This window comes from Oncorhynchus mykiss, chromosome 16 (genome assembly GCF_013265735.2).
Source record: "Oncorhynchus mykiss isolate Arlee chromosome 16, USDA_OmykA_1.1, whole genome shotgun sequence".
Taxonomy (NCBI): domain Eukaryota; kingdom Metazoa; phylum Chordata; class Actinopteri; order Salmoniformes; family Salmonidae; genus Oncorhynchus; species Oncorhynchus mykiss.
In genome coordinates, this window is record NC_048580.1 from 35,655,982 (window position 1) to 35,677,584 (window position 21,603).

Consider the following 21,603-nt stretch of genomic DNA (forward strand, 5'->3'; position numbering starts at 1 on the left):
GAAGTGACTTCTTTGCTGCCCTTCTTGACACCAGGCCATCCTCCAAAAGTCTTCACCTCACTGTGCGTGCAGATGCACTCATACCTGCCTGCTGCCATTCCGGATCAAGCTCTGTACTGGTGGTGCCCCGATCCCGCAGCTGAATCAACTTTAGGAAATGGTCCTGGTGCTTGCCGAACTTTCTTAGGCGCCCTGAAGCCTTCTTCACAACAATTGAACCGCTCTCCTTGAAGGTCTTGATGATCTGATAAATGGTTGATTTAGGTGCAATCTTACTGGCAGCAATATCCTTGCCTGTGAAGCCCTTTTTGTGCAAAGCAATGATGATGGCACGTGTTTCCTTGCAGGTAACCATGGTTGACCGAGGAAGAACAATGATTTCAAGCACCACCCTTCTTTTGAAACTTCCAGTCTGTTATTTGAACTCAATCAGCATGACAGACTGATCTCCAACCTTGTCCTCGTCAACACTCACACCTGTGTTAACGAGAGAATCACTGACATGATGTCAGCTGGTCCTTTTGTGGCAGGGCTGAAACGCAGTGGAAATGTTTTTTTGGGGGATTCAGTTCACTTACATGGCAAGGAGGGACTTTGCAATTAATTGCAATTCATCTGATCACTCTTCATAACATTCTGGAGTATATGCAAATTGCCATCATACAAACTGAGGTAGTAGACTGTGTGAAAATTAATATTTGTGTCATTCTCAAAACTTTTGGCCAAGACTGTACACAGTATACAGTTTAAGTAATAGGCCAGTCATATTTTGGACACGCCACTGAAACCCAATGAAACCACTAGCAACTAGTGAAGGATTTACATTGGTTTGCTTTCCCTTCCCTTTGTCCTTATTGAATATACCATCACATTCACATTTTCTCTGTCGCCTTCGCAGGTGCCTTGACAGGAAAGAAGGGCGAGAAAGAACAGAGGGCGTCGCTTTGATTTGAATGTTAAGGGGCTTGTCCAGTTACGGAGCCCCTCGCAACCGCAGCCTTAAGCCTTTCCTCTCAGACTCAGACAAGGAGGCAAATTGCCTGGGCAAATGCGACTGGCGTAAACAAGCAGAAAGCGCCGTCCCAAAAAGCTTCAGAGACTTCCTGCCTGTATTTTCTCATTATTATTATTTGAAAGGCTGGAGAAGTCGAAGGATGAAAAGTCACATGGCTCCTAAACTAGAACGCTCCTCACTGCCAATGAGCTCATCTCTCTGAGAAGAAAGCGGTGGTGCTGAAGTAGTAGACACAAGCCAGGTTAGACTTGGGATAATAACAAGCGGTATAGAAGTAGACAATTAGAGGAATACTGCAATGCTGAAACATTTACTTTAGCTGAAGAAGACATGGTGAGTAGGAGGACACAAGCCTGCACTACAAAAAGCATTACAGAGAATATACAGCATAGAGGAGAGGAAGCAAGGATGCGGGTGATCTCCCAGGCAGTGAGGCAGGCAGTCTTCAGTGTCTGTTTTCTCCCTGGCTTTATTAATGCTTCATACACATTCATGAATTCAACGTTTGTGAATCAAAAATTTAAAAAAAATATTAAACTCAATATTCTAATAACAATTCACCTGCGGGATTGTCTGAAACCAGCTGGTTGTGCAAACTGTGCCAGAAACCATCTCAGGGAAGCTCATCTGAGTGCTCGTCGTCCTCACCAGGGTTTTGACTTGACAGCAGTTCATTGTTGTAACCAACTTCAAACTGCAAATGATCAGTTTCAATTGCCACTGACATACTGGAGAAGTGTGCTCTTCAAAGATGAATCCCAGTTTCAACTATACCGGGCAGATTCTTGCGTTATAGGCATCATGTGGGCGAGCAGCTTTCTGATGTTAACATTGTGAACAGTGCGCCCCATGGTGGCAGTGGGGTTATGGTATGGGCAGGCTTAAGCTACGGACAGCAAACACAATTGCATTTTATCGATGTCAATTTGAATGCACAGAGATACCGTGACGAGATCCAGAGGCTCATAGTCGTGCCATTCATCCACCGCCATCACTTCATGTTTCAGCATGATAATGCACAGTCCCATGTCGCAAGGATCTGAACACAGTTCCTGGAAGCAGAAAATGTCCCAGTTCACCGATCGACATGTATGACAGTGTGTTCCAGTTCCCTCCAATTTCTGATCCACGTCCCTACCTTTTTTTTAAGGTATATGTGCCCAATAGATGCATATCTGTATTCCCAGTCATGTGAAATCCATAGATTAGGGCCTAATGAATTTATTGAAATTGACTGATTTCCTTATATGAACTGTAAGTGGAAATGTTGAAATTGTTGCATGTTGTGTTTCTATTTGTGTTCCGTGTACAACCCCCAGGTGGGGAACTAGAGCAGGGTATTCAACAGGGGGTCCGCAAAAATATATATATATCTGAATAGAAATATTTTTTTACTTCAATGTTTTTATGAAGATCCCAAAATAATGAACACATTTTGAATGACATACCTACTGCAGAAAAGAGGAGACTATCTTCTCTCTAATGATTTATCAAATCCTAATATAAAGGAAATTACACTCACTGGAGCCAATTTTACTCACTGAGGTATCTGACATAGGCTTTGAAAAAGCACCTGCGAATAGGCTACCAGTGAGGCAAGTGCTGCTGGTAAGCTTTCTTGATTTGGACATTCATTTTTACCAACACATGGCTAACCAGTGAAAAAGTGTTTGGATTTAACGTTCTAGCTAATAGGCTGCTAGACTTCCTCTTCCAATTATAATGTGGGGAGGTCAAAATAAAGCATCACACCCGAATATTCATATCAGAATAAACTTTTACCAGTTAAATGTGGACACATATTTTGGGGTAATAAAATGGTACTGTATAAACATACAGTATCAGTCAAAAGTGAATCATTCACACCTGCTCATTCAATGTTTTTTTTTTAAATTTGTACTATTTTCTACATTGCAGAATAATAGTGAAGACATCAAAACTATGATATAACACATTAAATAATGTATTAACCATAAAAGCGTAAAAACAATTCAAATTATATTTGATATTCTTCAAAGTAGCCACCCTTTGCCTTGATGACAGCTTTTCACACTCTTGGCATTCTCTCAACCAGCTTCATGGCATAGTCACTTGGAATGCATTTCAATTAACAGGTGTGCCTTGTTAAAAGTTAATTTGTGAAATTGTGAAATTGCTTTCCTTCTTAATGCGTTTAGGCCAATCAGTTGTGCTGTGACAAGGTAGGGGTTTTATACAGAAGACAGCCCTATTTGGTAAAAGACCAATTCCATATTGTGGCAAGAACAGCTCAAATAAGCAAAGAGAAATGACAGTCCATCATTCCTTTAAGACATGAAGGTCAGTCAATGTGGGGAATTTCATGAACTTTTAAAGTTTTTTCATGTGCAGTCGCAAAAACCATCAATCGCTATGATGAAACTGGCTCTCATGAGGACCGCCACAGGAAAGGAAGTTTCTAAACATAAAGAAAAACTCTGGAATGATTAGGTGTGTCTAACCTCTGACTGGTAGTGTAGGTGTTCCTCTTGTCCAGGTGGGAGAGGCCATAAAGAAAAACTCTGGAATGATTAGGTGTGTCTAACCTCTGACTGGTAGTGTAGGTGTTCCTCTTGTCCAGATGGGAGAGGGCAGTGAGATCTCCTTTATCTTATTTGTCACAATCTTTACACTACTCACGGAAGTTCACTCGTAAACAATTCACCTAAATCATTTAGATAATTTATCAAAAGCGACAGACAGGTATTTGAGGATGTGTTTAATTTAAGTTTTACAGCACCCTGAAGTTAAACTACCAATTTAGACCCAATCACCGTCTTTTCAAAAGTAAGTTACTACATCTGGTGGAGTTTGTAATATTATCTATGAAATGTGCTTTTACATGACGAGTGATTCAATGTAGTGACCTTTGAAATGATGGATGCAGGATCATTTTAAAGTAGTTATAATTCATGAACTGTTGGCGATGGTAGCATGATAAACTAACAAAAATATACATTTTCATCAACATTTTGACATTTAAATTTGTACTTTCAGGGATGAAATTGATAAGTATATGCAAAAATGTAATTTTAGCCTGTGGTGCCGAGCATTAAAATGTTGATTACTTTTTTCTCCTTTCCATTTTCATTCACCTGAAGAAATATATATTTTTTATAACGTATGATGGGGGTCCCTGGGTCGCCGGTTTGCCTCGGAGGGCGTCTCTAGGCAAGAAAAGGTTTAAGACCCTGAGCTAGAGAAAGAGGGAGAAAAGATGAGAGAGCAGAGAGCAAGGGATGCAGATAATGAATAAAAAGCCCCTCCTCCCCAGCATCCACTTGCCCCCCTACCACAGACAACCCACAAAGCATCGCCCCTCCACGCCCCTCTATGTTGCCCTCACGTTGTCCATGTGCCGCCGCCCCACTCCGCTGCCGCTGTCAGCCCAATAGCTGGGAGATGATTTGCCCATTTGATGTAGTTCTTCAAAGACCTTATTTGACTGCAGCTGTCTCTCTCGCTTACATGCTTTTGAGTCTGGAAAATCAGACGCAAAAAACCTCACACTACAGAGAAGGACTCCTTGATGCACTCAAGGGCCAGGGGTTTGGAAATTTTTCTCCAGCCTGTTGACAAAAGAGCCACCATGTTTGTAGTGATATTTGTGGTTGGCCAACATCTAAGAGCTGGAGAGGGAGGGGAGTATGTGGGGGGTGCTCCTTTAAAGATTGAATCCGCATTAGGGGAACCAGTGCCACTGTTCGCCCCAGAGCCTTTGTTATTGTTTTTATTTTGTTGATCAAACGGAGGTGAGGAGCATCCAGAAAAAAGCGCATTTTCTGATTATCACGCAAAAACTTTTTGCAAAAGTTTTGTTGTTAATGTAATATTCCAAACAGAAATGTCCGGCTTTAACAGGATTTAAATGTCTGGATTCCTCTTAATGTGTCAGCTGGGGGGGGTGGGGGGGTGGGGGGGGGGGGGGGGGGTGCTATAAGGTTTGCCATTGATAACTGACTGGTACCCTCCAATGTTGTCTTCAAGAGAGTGGATAGGCTAATTGCTAACTGGTAATTTCAGCGAATTGAAGCTCCATTGTATCATCATTTAGCATTAGCCAAATGATGACCCAAAACAATAGGCAGTAATGTGTGCTGGAGTGTATAATACTCTGAAATGGCATATAATATTAACGGGTTAATGAGTCAAAGGCACTGTGAATAATGTCTAATAACGCTAGGTCTCTGCCACACACACAAACAGGTTTTTGCATGTACACACAAGCTAAAAGTCATATTAAAAGGCTAATAACTCTGTCACACACACACAGCAGATAACCTTCTTAAATCTAAACACTTCAGCCCCGTAGTACACTGCCTTTTCAACACGAAAATAATTCAATATCTCAACTGTAGTTTTCATAAGCCACTTCGTTCTGTGAGCTGCACGCCAGACGGAGGAGGAGAGCGAGGAGATAGTGGAGAACAACAAATGAGCCCGTTGATACATTCCAGTGTGAAAAACAAACATGAAGCCCGAGTTCCTATACTGACGGTAGTATTGTCAGGATACTAGAATTTTTACTTCGATACCATGTTTAGTTTCAAGGCATATTCAAGGCATATTAGCCAAAGTCACAGAATGGCACATGAACATATTTCATAGAGCCATGTATGCATTAATGAATCAATTATAATTACAAATCCAAGTACATAACAACAATGATAATTTATTTGAATTGTAAATCTCTATTATAATAAAGATGTAGCATAGGCCGGTTAGGACATCTACTTTGTGCACGACACAAGTCATTTTTCAAACAATTGTTTACAGACAGATTATTTAACTTATAATTTACTGTATCACAATTCCAGTGGGTCAAATGTTTACATGCACTAAGTTGACTGTGCCTTTAAACAGCTTGGAAAATTCCAGAAAATGATGTCATGGCTTTAGAAGCTTCTGATAGGCTAACCATACTTCCAAAGTTGTGGCAAAATGGCTTAAGGACAACAAAGCCATCACAAAGTCCCGACCTCAATCCTAATGACAATTTGAGGGCAGAACTGAAAAAGTGTGTGCTAGCAAGGAGGCCACTAAATCTGACTCAGTAACACCAGCTCTGTCAGGAGGATTGGGCCATAATTCACACAACTTATTGTGGGAAGCTTGTGGAAGGCTACTCAAAATGTTTGGCCCAAATTAAACATTTTAAAGGCAATGCTACCAAATACTAATTGAGTGTATGTAAACTTCGAACCCACTGGGAATGTGATGAAAAAAATGAAATAAATCATTCTCTCTACTATTATTCTGACATATTACATTCTTAAAATAAACTGGTGATCCTAACTGACCTTAGACAAGGAATTATTTTACTTGGGTTAAATGTCAGGAATTGTGAAAAACTGAGTTTAAATGTATTTGGCTAAGGTGTATGTAAACTTCTGACTTCAACTGTACTTCCACATTTCACTAGCAGGAAAGGGGAAGAGAGAGAGAAAGAGAGATGAAGACAGAGATATACCATATAGGAAGAGGTGAGGATGAGTTACCATCATTATCTGTGCCCACTTTCCATTCAATCAAGCCTAATCCATAAGCATTGCATAGTAGATGATGATGGACTACTAATTATGGGCATTTGACTCATCCTACTTTATCTCCACGTCCACACACACTACCAGACCAGCATTTTCACACCCAACCGGAGCCACAAACAAAAACGATTGTTTGTCACCATTTTGGTTTCCTCACTGATATAAATGTTCCATTGACTCCCATCTTTTCCTTCCATATCTGATCTTGTTTTTCGCTTGGCATAAGGGCAAAACATTAACCAACGTCAGTGGATTACTGAGGTGAGCCGAATAAATTAATACTAATTATAAATAATAAATTAATAATAAAAATGTGTCAAACCAAGCTTCTGCTTGTCATTGTGTGTGTGTGTGTGGTGTGGTGTGCTTTTTAATGTGTGAGCCGGTGCCATAATCTGTTATCTACATTTACATTCTAGTCATTTAGCAGATACTCTTATCCAGTTAGTGCATTCATCAAACCCAGGTCCTCTCGAGGTTACAGGAGAAGGAGAGAAAGAGACAGGGATATGTTTGGAAAGGATCTCAAAGCTCTACAGGATGAGCGGGAGAAGGAGGCGAGGGAGGCAATCAAATTAAACACACTACTGGTATCATCTGGAACCCGCTAGGAAGAGTGGGATTCTCTGTGTTGGGTGGGGGTGAATTGGGTTATGTGTGTCTGTGTCTGTTTGTGAGTATGTTTGTTTAGTGGGTGCATAGGGAAATCGGCACAGTGCCCCTTGTGGCAAAAGTAAGAACTGCCATTGAATACATTGAAAATACATGGTCATAGAGGAGAATAACAATTATGATAATGGAAAAGTGACTTCTTCACAAAATAGAGGAATACAAAGGCAAAAATACATAGAGAATGAGAAGGCATCAGCAATCATCCTGAGAGTGGATTTATGGTCACCAAGACAGTCGTGAAGAGGACACGACAAAACCTATTCCCCTCAGGAGACTGAAAAGATTTGGCATGGGTATTCAGATCCTCAAAAGGTTCTACAGGTGCACCATCGAGAGCATCCTGACTGGTTGCCTCACTGCCTGGTATGGCAACTGCTCGGCCTCCGACCGCAAGGCACTACAGAGGGAAGTGCGAACGGCCCAGTACATCACCGGGGCTGAGCTGCCTGCCATCCAGGACCTCTATACCAGGCGGTGTCAGAGGAAGGCCCTAAGAATTTTCAAAGACTCCAGCCACCCTTGTCATAGACTGTTCTCTCTGCTGCCGCACGGCAAGCGGTACCGGCGCGCCAAGTCTAGGTCCAAGAGGCTTCTAAACAGCTTCTACCCCCAAGCCATAAGACTCATAAGACCATAAGACCTAATCAAATGGTTACCCAGCCTATTTGCTTTGCCCCCCCCCATTTTACACCGCTGCTACTCTCTGTTGTTATCATCTATGCATAGTCACTTTAATAACTCCACCTGCATGTACATATTACATCAACTAATCTGTGCCCCAGCACATTGACTCTGTACCAGTAACCCCTGTATATAGTCTCGCTATTGGTATTTCACTGTTGCTCTTTAAATTAATTACTTGTTACTTTTATTTCTTATTCATATTTTTTTTTAAACTGCATTGTTGGTCAGTAAGCATTTCAAGGTAAGGTCTACCTGTTGTATTCGGCACATGTGACTAATAGAATTTGATTTGATTTGAATCAGTCAGTGGGTCACATTACAGCTGCTACAGTAGGGCAGCAGAGCTGAGACCCTACTGATGGTAAAACGGCTAAATGACACCTCACAGAGAAGACTAATTAAGAGAGAGAGAGTGAGAATCCGAAATCTACAGTTGAACCTATCCATATGACAGAAAATGTGGATAGCCAACATCAGTCATGTGTCATCTGTTCCTTTATTCCACAACATTTCTATTTCCATTGAAATATCAAGATATTTAAGAAATGACCAAGAGAAAAACTGGCCATTCACACAAGAAGAGCTGAGTGAGTCATTTTGAAATATGAATTAAAATGTCTAATTTCGCTTCCATTTTTATAGTCATGCCCCCCTCCGTCTTTGTCTTTTCCTAAAAACGTTTATTTAACGCATATAATCTAGAAGAAAAAGAAACACACACCTATTTAGGCGTGGTGCAGGCTAGCGGAGTAGAAAACCTGAAAATTAAGGAGAGCCGCACACTCTAGGAGCTCAGATGCAAAAATGCAATATCAAGTTTACCAACAAATGTGCTGCTTCCATCATGGAAACCTGGTTAGTGAGAGAAAGAGAGAGAGAGAGAGAATGGTAGGAGATGGAGAGATACATACACAGTGAAGAAGGGGAGAGAGGAAAAGAGAAAGAGGAAGGATAGAGAGAATGGTGATGGGGAGAGGTCGAGAGAAATACAGTGCGGGTGTGAAAGAGGAGACGGAGAGAAAGAATGAGAGTGAGTCTAGTCTATCAACGGTGAGGCAGGGCATGCTCCAGGGCCACTCTACACACACACAACATACACACACACACACACACACAACATTGATCTCCCCATCGATCTGGGCGCTCCAAAATAAATTCTGAGGCACGGGCGCTCGCTGGGTTTCCATCTCCTCCCCACCGCAGCGCTTCGCATAGGTTGGGAGATCGAGTGTTTATGCCCGTCTCTCTCTGTCGGGTCCAGGTTCAATATTAGGAGAGCTAACACAGCTCGAGCTCTCCCGGCCTCCTCTCAAACACACACTGCCCCCAATTTCTCTTCATGTTCTGCTGAACGGTAACCCTGGATAAGTGCCGGCTGCCTTCTGTCCCCTCCCCCCTCTTCTTTCTATCGCTTTTCTCTCTGTTCTTCCCTAAAAACGTCAGTTCTCACACTTGAGGGCCATTCAAACAGATTTAAACAAAGCAGAGCACCCTGTGTTTTTAATTCAAATGATATCAAGCCATTATCAGCACGCTGGACCAGTGGACTAACCCATAGAAATGTGGCTCCCAAATTACCCATTTTAGAAAGAGGGAATTAATGAAAAGAGCTGCTTAGGCTGGGATGTCCATGAAGGCCAGTGCTGGCTGAGTTATGTGCACAATATTTTTTCAGTACAAAAACCCACTAAACTGTTCAGATGTAGTGGCCATACATTGACTTGGTATCTGGAGTGGCCAGAGGCACGATCCAGGCCGTTATCTTACAGCGCAGTACAATACAACTTGAATACTGGCATTTGCTTTAATATGGTACTACATTATCCATGCCTTGCCCATTCAAATGGGAGGGCCATCAACATGTAATGAGAAAAAAATATATGGTCCCACTTTATAGTGCTTATGAGGACTTTAGGAATGCCCTATCAAGCCTTTATAAGTTGTGGTTTGTTTAAAGTGTGAAAAATATGAAGAAATACAATAAAACCTTAAGGACTGCTAAATAGTTGGTTGAATAGTTAAACAATAGCTACCCGGAACATCGGCATTGACCCTTTTTGCACTGGTCTCTTGACTCATCACATACGCAACTGTTACTGTTAATAATGATCTATCTACCTAGTCACTTTATCCCTACCCATATCTACCTCAACTACCTCGTACCCCTGCACATCTACTCTACTCGGTACTGGTACCCCATGTATGTTATTAATTTATATTTTTTCAGACTATTTCTGTTGTTGTTGTTTTTGTTTGGGGGGGGGGGGGGGGGGGGGGGGGGCTGTAAGAAAGAATTTCACTGTTAGTCTATAGCTGTTGTTTACGAAGCACGTGACAAATTGAATTATAAGTGTGGTACATGGCCAATATGCCACGGCCAAAGGCTGTTCTTAAGCAGGACGCAACGCGGAGTGCCTGGAAACAGCCCTTAGCCGTGGTATATTGGCGATATATCACAAACCCCCGAGGTGCCTTAATGCTATTAGAAACTGATAACCAACATAATTAAAGTAGTACAAATAAATGTTTCGTCAAACCCATGGTACATGGTCTGATATACCACGGCTTTCAGCCAATCAGCTGTCAGGGCTCGAACCACCCAGTTTATTATGTCTGATATCCCACGGCTTTCAGCCAATCAGCATCCAGGATCTAAAGTACCCGGTTAATATACTTATAAAACATATACTTCTCTCTTCACTCCCTCCCTCCAGCAGACCTCTCCACCATCCCAGACAACAACATAATACCCGCCAGTGTGAGCTGCCTGGACCTTCTGTGCTGACAAGATGTATTGGATGGAGAAAGAGAATAAGAACCTGTCATCCAGTTTCCCCTGACCCGCTGCGCCCCTCTCTACGCTTCTCATCTTCTAGTTTGCTATTTTTTCTCAGTGTGAAACTGTCAAATGGAACTCTTTTATATACAGAAGTACAGGGTTTGTCATTTGGGATTAAACTGCTGTCCAGCATCTCTCATTGTAGACTTTAAATGCATCTTGAAGAAGGGACTCTAGATAAGAGCATTGGATAAATCAGACTGGGTAGCTACATAGCTCTGTGTTGTATGATTTCCCCCCACAAATGAATACAATTTATTAATCCTTGAAAGCCTCATATTACCAATTACTCTGTACATATACACTCTGCATTCAAAATCTTCAAAGTATCTTAAGTAGCTCCTAATGCCTTGTATACACAATGACTTATTAATGACTGATTGAGTCGTTAACATACACTACCGTTCAAAAGTTTGAGGTCACTAAGAAATGTCCTTGTTTTTGAAAGAGCAACACATTTTTTGTATATTAAAATAACATCAAATTGATCGGAAATACAGTGTAGACATTGTTAATGTGGTAAATGACTATTGTAGCTGGAAACGGCTGTTTTTTTAATGGAATATCTACATAGGCCCATTATCAGCAACCATCACTCCTGTGTTCCAATGGCACGTTGTGTTAGCTAATCCAAGTTTATCATTTTAAAAGGCTAATTGATCATTAGAAAACCTTTTTACAATTATGTTAGCACAGTTGAAAACTGTTGTGTTAATTAAAGAAGCAATAAAACTGGCCTTCTTTAGACTAGTTGAGTATCTAGAGCATCAGCATTTGTGGGTTTGATTACAGACTCAAAATGTCCAGAAAAAAAATATTTTCTTCTGAAACTCGTCAGTCTATTCTTGTTCTGAGAAATGAAGGCTATTCCATGCGAGAAATTGCCAAGAAACTGAAGATCTCGTACAATGCTGTGTACTAATCCCTTCACAGAACAGCGCAAACTGGCCCTAACCAGAATAGACATAGGAGTGGGAGGCCCCAGTGCACAACTGAACAAGAGGACAAGTACATTAGAGTGTCTAGTTTGAGAAACCGATGCCTCACAAGTCCTCAACTGGCAGCTTCATTAAAAAAGTACCTGCGAAACACCAGTCTCAACGTCAACAGTGAAGAGGCAACTCCGGGATGCTGGCCTTCTAGGCAGAGTTCCTCTGTCCAGTGTCTGTGTTCTTTTGCCCATCTTAATCTTTTTTTTTTATTGGCCAGTCTGAGATAGGGCTGTTTCTTTGCAACTCTGCCTAGAAGGCCAGCATCCCGGAGTCGCCTCTTCACTGTTGAAGATTAGCACTCCTACTCTGAGACACTTTGTGGATATGGGCCCTGTACACCGTAGTCCTCACTGGTCATAATCAATACAGAAGCAGCTCTTCTTATTTTTGTGAATAGCAGCATAGTCACTAAATCTCCCGATGCAGATCTGGTTCATCAGGAGGAAGTTGCGCCCCACAGGCCACCATCGCCCTTTACCCAGAACTCCACTGTGCTCCCAGCGGGTAAGTCTGGATAATTATGGGCCTTTTGATGGCTGTATATGGCCTGTTCCTCTAGCTGATGTAATTACCTCACTCTCTCTCTCTTTCTCTTTATACATCTGTCTTTCTTTATCAGTTCTCTGTTTCTGTCCCTGTCTCTCTCCCTTCCCTCCCTCTCTCTTCCCTCCATCTCTCCCTCCCTCTCTCTCTCCCCCTTCCATCCCTCTCTCCCCATTCCCTCCCTCCCTCTTTCTCTCCCCTCCCTCCCTCTCCCTCCACCCTCCCTCCCTCCCTCTCTCTGTTTCCCTTCCTCTCTTTCTCGCTCTCTCTTTCTGTTCCTGTTTCCTTCCCTCTATCTGGCAAGCCCTTTAGTCACACAGGCCCTGCTATTAGCCAGCCACTAGCCAGCACAGCAATCAGCTGATGGATTAGCATTGTAGCGACAGCATAGAGGAAGAAAAACACGACACAAAGCCCATTGTAGCATATTGCTTTGTGCTTTCAGCCCTGCAAACCTCTAGTGGAGTGGCTGGTGCTGCTATGCTAACTAGTGGTGGTTACGATGAGCCAAATAGGCTTCACTGTTATCATATGTTGGCTCTGGACCGTGGTAGACAGACACAGCGTGCGTCGAGGTGTTTTGTCATCTGGTGGCTGGTATAAGTTGTGATAGAAGACATAATGGCATTTCTAATAGGCTTATGGCAAGTTTCTTAAAATCCTGTCATAATACTGTATCTATGTGATGACATAACAGCTTCTTTACTCGCAGAGGTACAGAACATGCCACTGTACTGTAGCGCAATGCTAGCAGGACTCATTCTGAAGGTATGAAAGAGCACAAAAAAGCGTGATGCTAGCTGAGAAACTATACAATACATCAGGGTACAGCTCTACACAGCACAGCACTGACTGAAACAGACTGAATAGTACCATAATGCTAGCTAGGACTCTCTATACATAAGGGACCGTATAGACCGTACAGTAGTAGTTGACAAAACTGATGATAGTTAGCTGATCTCACCGTACAGTAAATACAACACTTCATGTCAGTACACAACACTGAACAGTAGTAGCTAACGGGATGCCAATGGACTGAAACAGACACAGTGCCTTCAGAAAGTATTCATACCCCTTGAGTAATTACACACTTTGTTGTATGACACACTGAATTCAAACTGGATTACCCATCTACACACAATACACCATAATGTCAAAGTGAAAATGTGTTTTTAGTAATGTTTATTGAAAATTAAATATTTACATGAGTATACACACCCTTGAGTCAATAGAATCCCTTTGGGAGTAATTAAAGCTGTGAGTCTTTCTGGGTAAGTCTCAAAGAGCTTTGCACACCTAGATTTTATCATATTTGCCCATTATTCTTTTTTAAATTCTTCAAGCTCTGTCAAGTTGGTTGTGTATCATTGCTTTTCATTGCTTTTCAAACTAACTAGGCCACTCAGGATACATTCAATGTCGTCTTGGTAAGCAACTCCAGTGTATATTTGGCCTTGTATTTTAGGTTATTGTCCTGCTGAAAGGGTCATTTGACTGTCTATTGTCTATTGGAAAGCAGACTGAACCTGGTTTCCACTAGGATTTTGCCTGTGCTTAGCTCTATTCTGTTAATTTTTATCCTGAAAAACTCTCTAGTCCTTGCAAATGCAGCTACTGTACCACCATGCTTGAAAATATTAAGAGTGGTACTCAGTGACGTACTGTGTTGAATTTTCCCCAAACATAATGCTTTGTATTCAGGACTTAAAGTACATTTTTTCGCATTCTTTTTGCAGTTATACTTTAGTGCCTTATTGCAAACAAGATGCATGTTTTGGAATATTTTTGTCTGTACATGAGTCCTTCTCTTCACTGTTATTTAGGTTAGTATTGTAGAGTAACTACAATGTTGTTGATCCATCCTCAGTTGTCTCCTATAACAGCCATTAAACTCTAACTGTTTTAGTCAGCATTGGCCTCATGGTGAAATCTCTGAGCGGTTTCCTTCATCTCTGGCAACTGAGTTAGGAAGGATGTCTGTAGTATCTTTGTAGTGACTAGGTGTATTGATACACCATCCGTAGTGTAATTAGTAACTTCACCATGCTCAAAGAGACATTCAACATATTTTTACCCATCAACCCATAGGTGCCCTTCTTTGTGGGGCATTGGAAAACCTCCCTGGTACTTATTAACTCATTTTTGTAAAAAATAATTTTAACATGATTCCACTTTGACATTATGTGGTATTGTGCCAGTAACACAAAATCTAACTGTATCAATTTTAAATTCAGGCTCTAACACCATTTTTGGGGGAAAAGGGGGTGGGAATACTTTCTAAAGGCACTGTATCTAGCATGACGTGCTAGCTAGCAAGACTCACCGCAGGGTCCTTTGCGCAGCACCTTGATGCGCCGCTGCGTGTTGCACTGGGCCTTCTCCAGCTCACACTCATTGGAGTAGGTCGAGGAGTCCGAGCCACACACAGGCGCCACAACCGACGGACACACCATCTTCTTGCAGACGCACTCTGTCTTGGAGGGGTCAGCCGCATCACGTTCACATACTGACCCGAAGCCGCATAGCATTCCTCTGCAATCTGAGGAGAAATAAAAAATGATCCATTTAGAATTGATTTGAATGTTTGATTTGACAGAGATAGAGAAAAAGGGCAATGCAGTATGTTATTTGTGAGGGAGGAAATGTCCCAATGACCAACGGGAGTACAACTTTCAGACCGTTCAAAAACACTTCAAAGAATGCCGTTACTGAAAGTTGAAGGGCCTTAGCTACATAACAGTTGACACTTGACTAGTTTACTCAATATATTCATGGGTTAAACAGCTTCGTTACAACTCCAAATACAGGAGCTACATACAATATCCACCACATACCTACATCTTTATTGACCCCTGTAATATAGACGTCAGCTTGGTACCTTGAGCATCATTTATCTGGCCAGTGTCCACACATCCATACCACTACACTAAAGCTGACTTAAACAGAAGGTAACTCTCACAGGTAGTAGATTTGAATAGAAATCAATGAGACTGACGGAGGACAAAGCATATTCCTTCCTGGCTGAGCTTAGGAGGGCCCTGATCTTAAGCGTCTCTTTGGTTCGGAGCTTTTGATGGCCCTTGCGGCCCCTTCGGATGCCCCACCTCTCCTATTTAGTCCCCCCCCCCCCCTCCACAGATCTCCCCCCAGCTACATCTTATCACTGGTTCCCAGGCCAGTGCTGAACGCGAGTGGGCATGTTCACTTGGACTAGCCCGGCAGCTGTCTGTCTCGCTCTCACTTGCTGTTGAACACACACACACACAGGCGCACACATGTGCACTACACACACGCACACATATATTAACACACAGCTCTGTTATGTGTGTGTGTGTGTGTGGAAGGAGAGGGCAGCATCTGTTCCTGCATCTGTCTTAGGCTTCCAGATCTCTTTCTCTACCCCCTCTCCATTGACAGGTGAGTGTGTGTGTCTGTGTTACAGTGAGAGAGGACAGGCGAGGGCTTCCGTTCTCAATGTGAGACCACCTGAGGAACTGGGGCCTGACAGATACCTGAGCTAGTCTTTCTTTGGTTGAAGGGGGAAGAAAAGAAAGAGAGAGCGAAAGAGAGAGCGTGTGTGCATTTTGTGTTTGTACGTGCAGTGTGTGTGTGGGGGGGGGGGTGCGAGTATGAGAGGTGCAACTATGGAGTCTGACAGCACATGGTCAGTAATGTGAAAACCATGTCAAGACTCCTTCAATGCTCCTCTCTCCTCTAGTGCCTGTGAACAATGGCTATACGGTTACTTTTAGCTGTCAGATCACCCCACAGGCATGTGTGTGTGTGTGTGTGTGTGTGTGGATGTGTTTAACTATACTTGTGAAGTCCCCACAAGAATAGTAAACAAACAAACAAACAAACAAAAATTGAACAACTGGGACATTTTACTTGGTCCCCCCACAAGGTCAAATGCTATTTCTAGGGATTTTATGGTTAAAGTTAGAATTAGTGCTATGGTTAGAATTAGTGTAGGGTTAGAATTAGTGTAGGGTTAGAATTAGTGTAGGGTTAGAATTCGTGTAAGGTTAGAATTAGTGTAGGGTTAGAATTAGTGTAGGGTTAGAATTAGTGTAGGGTTAGAATTAGTGTGGGGTTAGAATTAGTGTAGGGGTAGAATTAGTGCTCGAGGTAGAATTAGTGCTCGGGGTAGATTTTGTGTAGGGGTAGAATTAGTGTAGGGTTAGAAAAAGTGTAGGGTTAGAATTAGTGTAGGGTTAGAATTAGTGTTTGGGTTAGAATTAGTGTAGGGTTAGAATTAGTGTATGGTTAGAATTAGTGTATGGTTAGAATTAGTGTAGGGTTAGAGTTAGTGTAGGGTTAGAGTTAGTGTTGGGTTAGAATTAGTGCAGGGTTAGAATTAGTGTAGGGTTAGAATTAGTGTATGGTTAGAATTAGTTTAGGGTTAGAATTAGTGTAGGGATAGAATTAGTGTAGTGTTATAATTAGTGTAGTGTTATAATTAGTGTAAGGTTAGAATTAGTGCACGGGTTAGAATTAGTGTAGGGTTAGAATTAGTGTAGGGTTAGAATTAGTGTAGGGTTAGAATTAGTGCTCGGGTTAGAATTAGTGTAGGGGTAGAATTAGTGTAGGGGTAGAATTAGTGTAGGGGTAGAATTAGTGTAGGGTTAGAATTAGTCTAGGGTTAGAATTAGTGTAGGGTTAGAATTAGTGTAGGGATAGAATTAGTGTAGGGTTAGAATTAGTGTAGGGGTAGAATTAGTGTAGGGTTAGAATTAGTGTAGGGATAGAATTAGTGTAGGGTTAGAATTAGTGTAGGGTTAGAATTAGTGTAGGGTTAGAATTAGTGCTCAGGGTAGAATTAGTGTTGGGTTAGAATTAGTGTAGGGTTAGAATTAGTGTAGGGATAGAATTGGTGTAGGGTTAGAATTCGTTCTCGGGGTAGAATTAGTGTTGGGTTAGAATTAGTGTAGGGTTAGAATTAGTGTAGGGATAGAATTAGGTTTAGGAGCTAGATTTGGACCTTTAAATTACATGCTGGTGGATTTCTTTCTACCCAACGGAGAACATCCCATTTGAGAGAGAGAGCATGTCCAGTGTGGGGCTTTAATGGATGAAAATGCCTTGTCCTTGTAATGCTCACTCTGTTTTGGGGAGCGATCATCCATAATACATGATGTCATGCTCTCACTGGTGAGAGAGGGGTGTGTGGACTGATATGGGATAATTAGGTATGACAGTGTTGACAGAAATTACAAGAAGGACAACTCTAGGAACTGCTTAGATGTTAGAGGATGCTAGACAGTTCGCGATTAAGTCATATTGTTAGTAAAAAACAATGTGTTTACCTCAGAGTTAGTATTGTATTACTTCCACTATGTGTTGCATGATTATTTCATCTTCATACTGTTCTTTTCTCTCTCTGTGGGACTGCAACAGTGGGACTGTGTGATATCGAGTTAACTGTCTCTTACGAAAAAACATTGCAGTCACAGTTCAGTATAACTGTACCTTCAGGTGTTTGGAAATTGTTCACAAGGATGAACCAGACTTGTGGGTGTCTACAATTATTTTCTGAGGTCTTGGCTGATTTCTTTTGATTTTCCCATGATGTCAAGCAAAGAGACACTGCGTTTGAAGGTATTGAAATACATCCACAGGTACACCTCCAATTGACTCAAATGATGTCAATTAGCCTATCAGAAGCTTCTAAAGCCATGACATCATTTTTGGGAATGTTCCAAGCTATTTAAAGGCACAGTCAACATAGTGTAAGTAAACTTCTGACCCACTGGAATTGTTATACAGTAAATTATAGATTATTTCACAACAATTGTTGGAAAAATGACTTGTTTCATGCACATAGTAGATGTCCTAACCGACTTGCCGACTTGTTAACAAGATATGTGTTGTGGTTTAAAAAAATAGTTTTAATGACTCCAACCTAAGTGTACGTAAACTTCCGACTTCAACTGTATATGAGCAAAAACTATTACATTTTATTTGGAAATGAAGGGCTTTTTATATAATACATTTGAATTCGGAGGGCAGAAATGAATAAATATTAATGCATTAGACCTCTCATTGAAGGCACCAGTCATACAAAAGTTATACTTAAATCTGAACTAATTTTCGAGCAAATCAGTAAGAAAGTCTCACCCTGTGTTCAAGAATGGCCTTTTTTTCCTATATTCAGATCACAACCTCTCACTTTCGGTTATTTGAAAATGTAATAATCTTCAAAATATCGCTATTTTTAAAACAAGCCACATAAGCTGGTTGCGATTTCAGTTTTATTCACCAAAAAAAAGAGAGAACAAATGAGATCACAGAGGGTTTTGTCAAGGATTTTCTCTGAAATGTGAAATAGAGGTTTGATGGATTCAGGGAAGCTCACCGTTCATGTATTTTGTGGTGGTTGCAATAATGATTATTTACAGTGCCTTGCGAAAGTATTCGGCCCCCTTGAACTTTGCGACCTTTTGCCACATTTCAGGCTTCAAACATAAAGATATAAAACTGTATTTTTTTGTGAAGAATCAACAACAAGTGGGACACAATCATGAAGTGGAACGACATTTATTGGATATTTCAAACTTTTTTAACAAATCAAAAACTGAAAAATTGGGCGTGCAAAATTATTCAGCCCTTTTACTTTCAGTGCAGCAAACTCTCTCCAGAAGTTCAGTGAGGATCTCTGAATGATCCAATGTTGACCTAAATGACTAATGATGATAAATACAATCCACCTGTGTGTAATCAAGTCTCCGTATAAATGCACCTTCACTGTGATAGTCTCAGAGGTCCGTTAAAAGCGCAGAGAGCATCATGAAGAACAAGGAACACACCAGGCAGGTCCGAGATACTGTTGTGAAGAAGTTTAAAGCCGGATTTGGATACAAAAAGATTTCCCAAGCTTTAAACATCCCAAGGAGCACTGTGCAAGCGATAATATTGAATATCAGACCACTGCAAATCTACCAAGACCTGGCCGTCCCTCTAAACTTTCAGCTCATACAAGGAGAAGACTGATCAGATATGCAGCCAAGAGGCCCATGATCACTCTGGATGAACTGCAGAGATCTACAGCTGAGGTGGGAGACTCTGTCCATAGGACAACAATCAGTCGTATATTGCACAAATCTGGCCTTTATGGAAGAGTGGCAAGAAGAAAGCCATTTCTTAAAGATATCCATAAAAAGTGTTGTTTAAAGTTTGCCACACGCCACCTGGGAGACACACCAAACATGTGGAAGAAGGTGCTCTGGTCAGATGAAACTAAAATTGAACTTTTTGGCAACAATGCAAAACGTTATGTTTGGCGTAAAAGCAACACAGCTCATCACCCTGAACACACCATCCCCACTGTCAAACATGGTGGTGGCAGCATCATGGTTTGGGCCTGCTTTTCTTCAGCAGGGACAGGGAAGATGGTTAAAATTGATGGGAAGATGGATGGAGCCAAATACAGGACCATTCTGGAAGAAAACCTGATGGAGTCTGCAAAAGACCTGAGACTGGGACGGAGATTTGTCTTCCAACAAGAAAATGATCCAAAATATAAAGCAAAATCTACAATGGAATGGTTCAAAAATAAACATATCCAGGTGTTAGAATGGCCAAGTCAAAGTCCAGACCTGAATCCAATTGAGAATCTGTGGAAAGAACTGAAAACTGCTGTTCACAAATGCTCTCCATCCAACCTCACTGAGCTCGAGCTGTTTTGCAAGGAGGAATGGGAAAAAATGTCAGTCTCTCGATGTGCAAAACTGATAGAGACATACCCCAAGCGACTTACAGCTGTAATCACAGCAAAAGGTGGCGCTACAAAGTATTGATTTAAGGGGGCTGAATAATTTTGCACGCCCAATTTTTCAGTTTTGGAATTGTTAAAAAAGTTTGAAATATCCAATAAATGTCGTTCCACTTCATGATTGTGTCCCACTTGTTGTTGATTCTTCACAAACAATACAGTTATATATCTTTATGTTTGAAGCCTGAAATGTGGCAAAAGGTCGCAAAGTTCAAGGGGGCCGAATACTTTCGCAAGGCACTGTATGTTCACTTTACCAGCTTAAATGTTGTTTTGTTTCAGCTGAAGCTGCTGATCTAGGCAGGGACATCGGGATGTTGGCGAGTACATTTATAGATTTTAAAGTAGCTGCCTAGTTAAATAAATAACTGTCCCTTGGGCCAAGCCAGATAGAAAGCTTGCCGGGGTGCAACAGTTCAAGTAAATGTATGATAATGCAATGAATAACAATATAATTATATAGTGATACACTACAGTACTAACTGTTTACTCAAAAGTGATATACAATAACACAATCATTGGTCTGGGAGGACATCTGCTCAGCCATTTCAGAAATGTGTTGGACCAGTACATGACAGAAAGCGAGAATATGTTACATGGTAAAATACACTGAAATAAGCTTTGTAATTGCCTGATGTCTTTAAACGAGTCAGGTTTAGGGAATATATAGTTTCATTAATCATGTACATCAATGAAGACAGACATTTGATTTACAGTTCGAAAACAACCCTGTATGTACTGTACATACTTTAGCAGAGCAGATGTCAAAGCCTGCACACACTGTATCAAACCAAAGTTTGTTTGTCACGTGCGCTGAATACAACCTTACAGTAGCTCTGCAGTAGATGGGTTGGGCACTCCCGTTTCACACATACGATGCTGTCATCTTTCAATTTCATCAAGAAGCAAATGACATGTAATACACGACACAAACAACTATGCCCACAAACATTTTGTACAGACATTGTGTTACCTGGAAAGCTCCATAATGTCTGACCACATACAAGGTGGGAACAAATGAAAGAGGCCGAGTCACTCTGGCATTATCCATTCAAAGTACAGCACATTACCACATTCCTGCACTCACATTTGTATGTGCAAAAAGGTGTGTGTGCTCATAAACACACACAGGGTATACCATTTTCTTTGTCCTTTTCTCCTTAGTTTTACCCTGACAAACATTGTGACTGCCCTCTTTCTCTGACCACGGAAACTGGCATATGTATGTCCCCCTGCTGTGTTTTGTCCATGTAGTCTGTCTGTATGGATGTAAAGGGAGAAATTTACCAAAGGCAATCATGTATACCAAATTAGGAAACAGGATTATTAGGTAACAAGGGCTCTCTTGCTGAAACGCTATTGAAACATCAGAGGGCTCATTCAAAAGGAGGGAGAAGGGAGGGGGGGGGGTGTGCTGAATTTTGAATGGACTAGAGCCAAAAGCGAATCTCGAGGTGAATCTCAAAAGATTTTCCTTAATGTTTTGCACCCTCTTCTCTCCTTGGCTCTCTTCTGTTCTCACATTG

General features: G+C 41.4%; 1 protein-coding gene across 10 annotated transcripts in view; it reads right to left on the reverse strand.

Annotated features, from left to right (window-relative positions):
• LOC110491868 (agrin) overlaps positions 1–21,603 on the reverse strand; it is a 519,837-nt gene that overhangs the window by 181,808 nt on the left and 316,426 nt on the right. For all 10 annotated transcript variants that reach the window (XM_036946758.1, XM_036946756.1, XM_036946757.1 and 7 more), the window contains one exon: positions 14,630–14,845. In XM_036946758.1, coding sequence (XP_036802653.1) covers positions 14,630–14,845 — 216 coding nt within the window. The remainder of the gene's footprint in view (positions 1–14,629; positions 14,846–21,603) is intronic.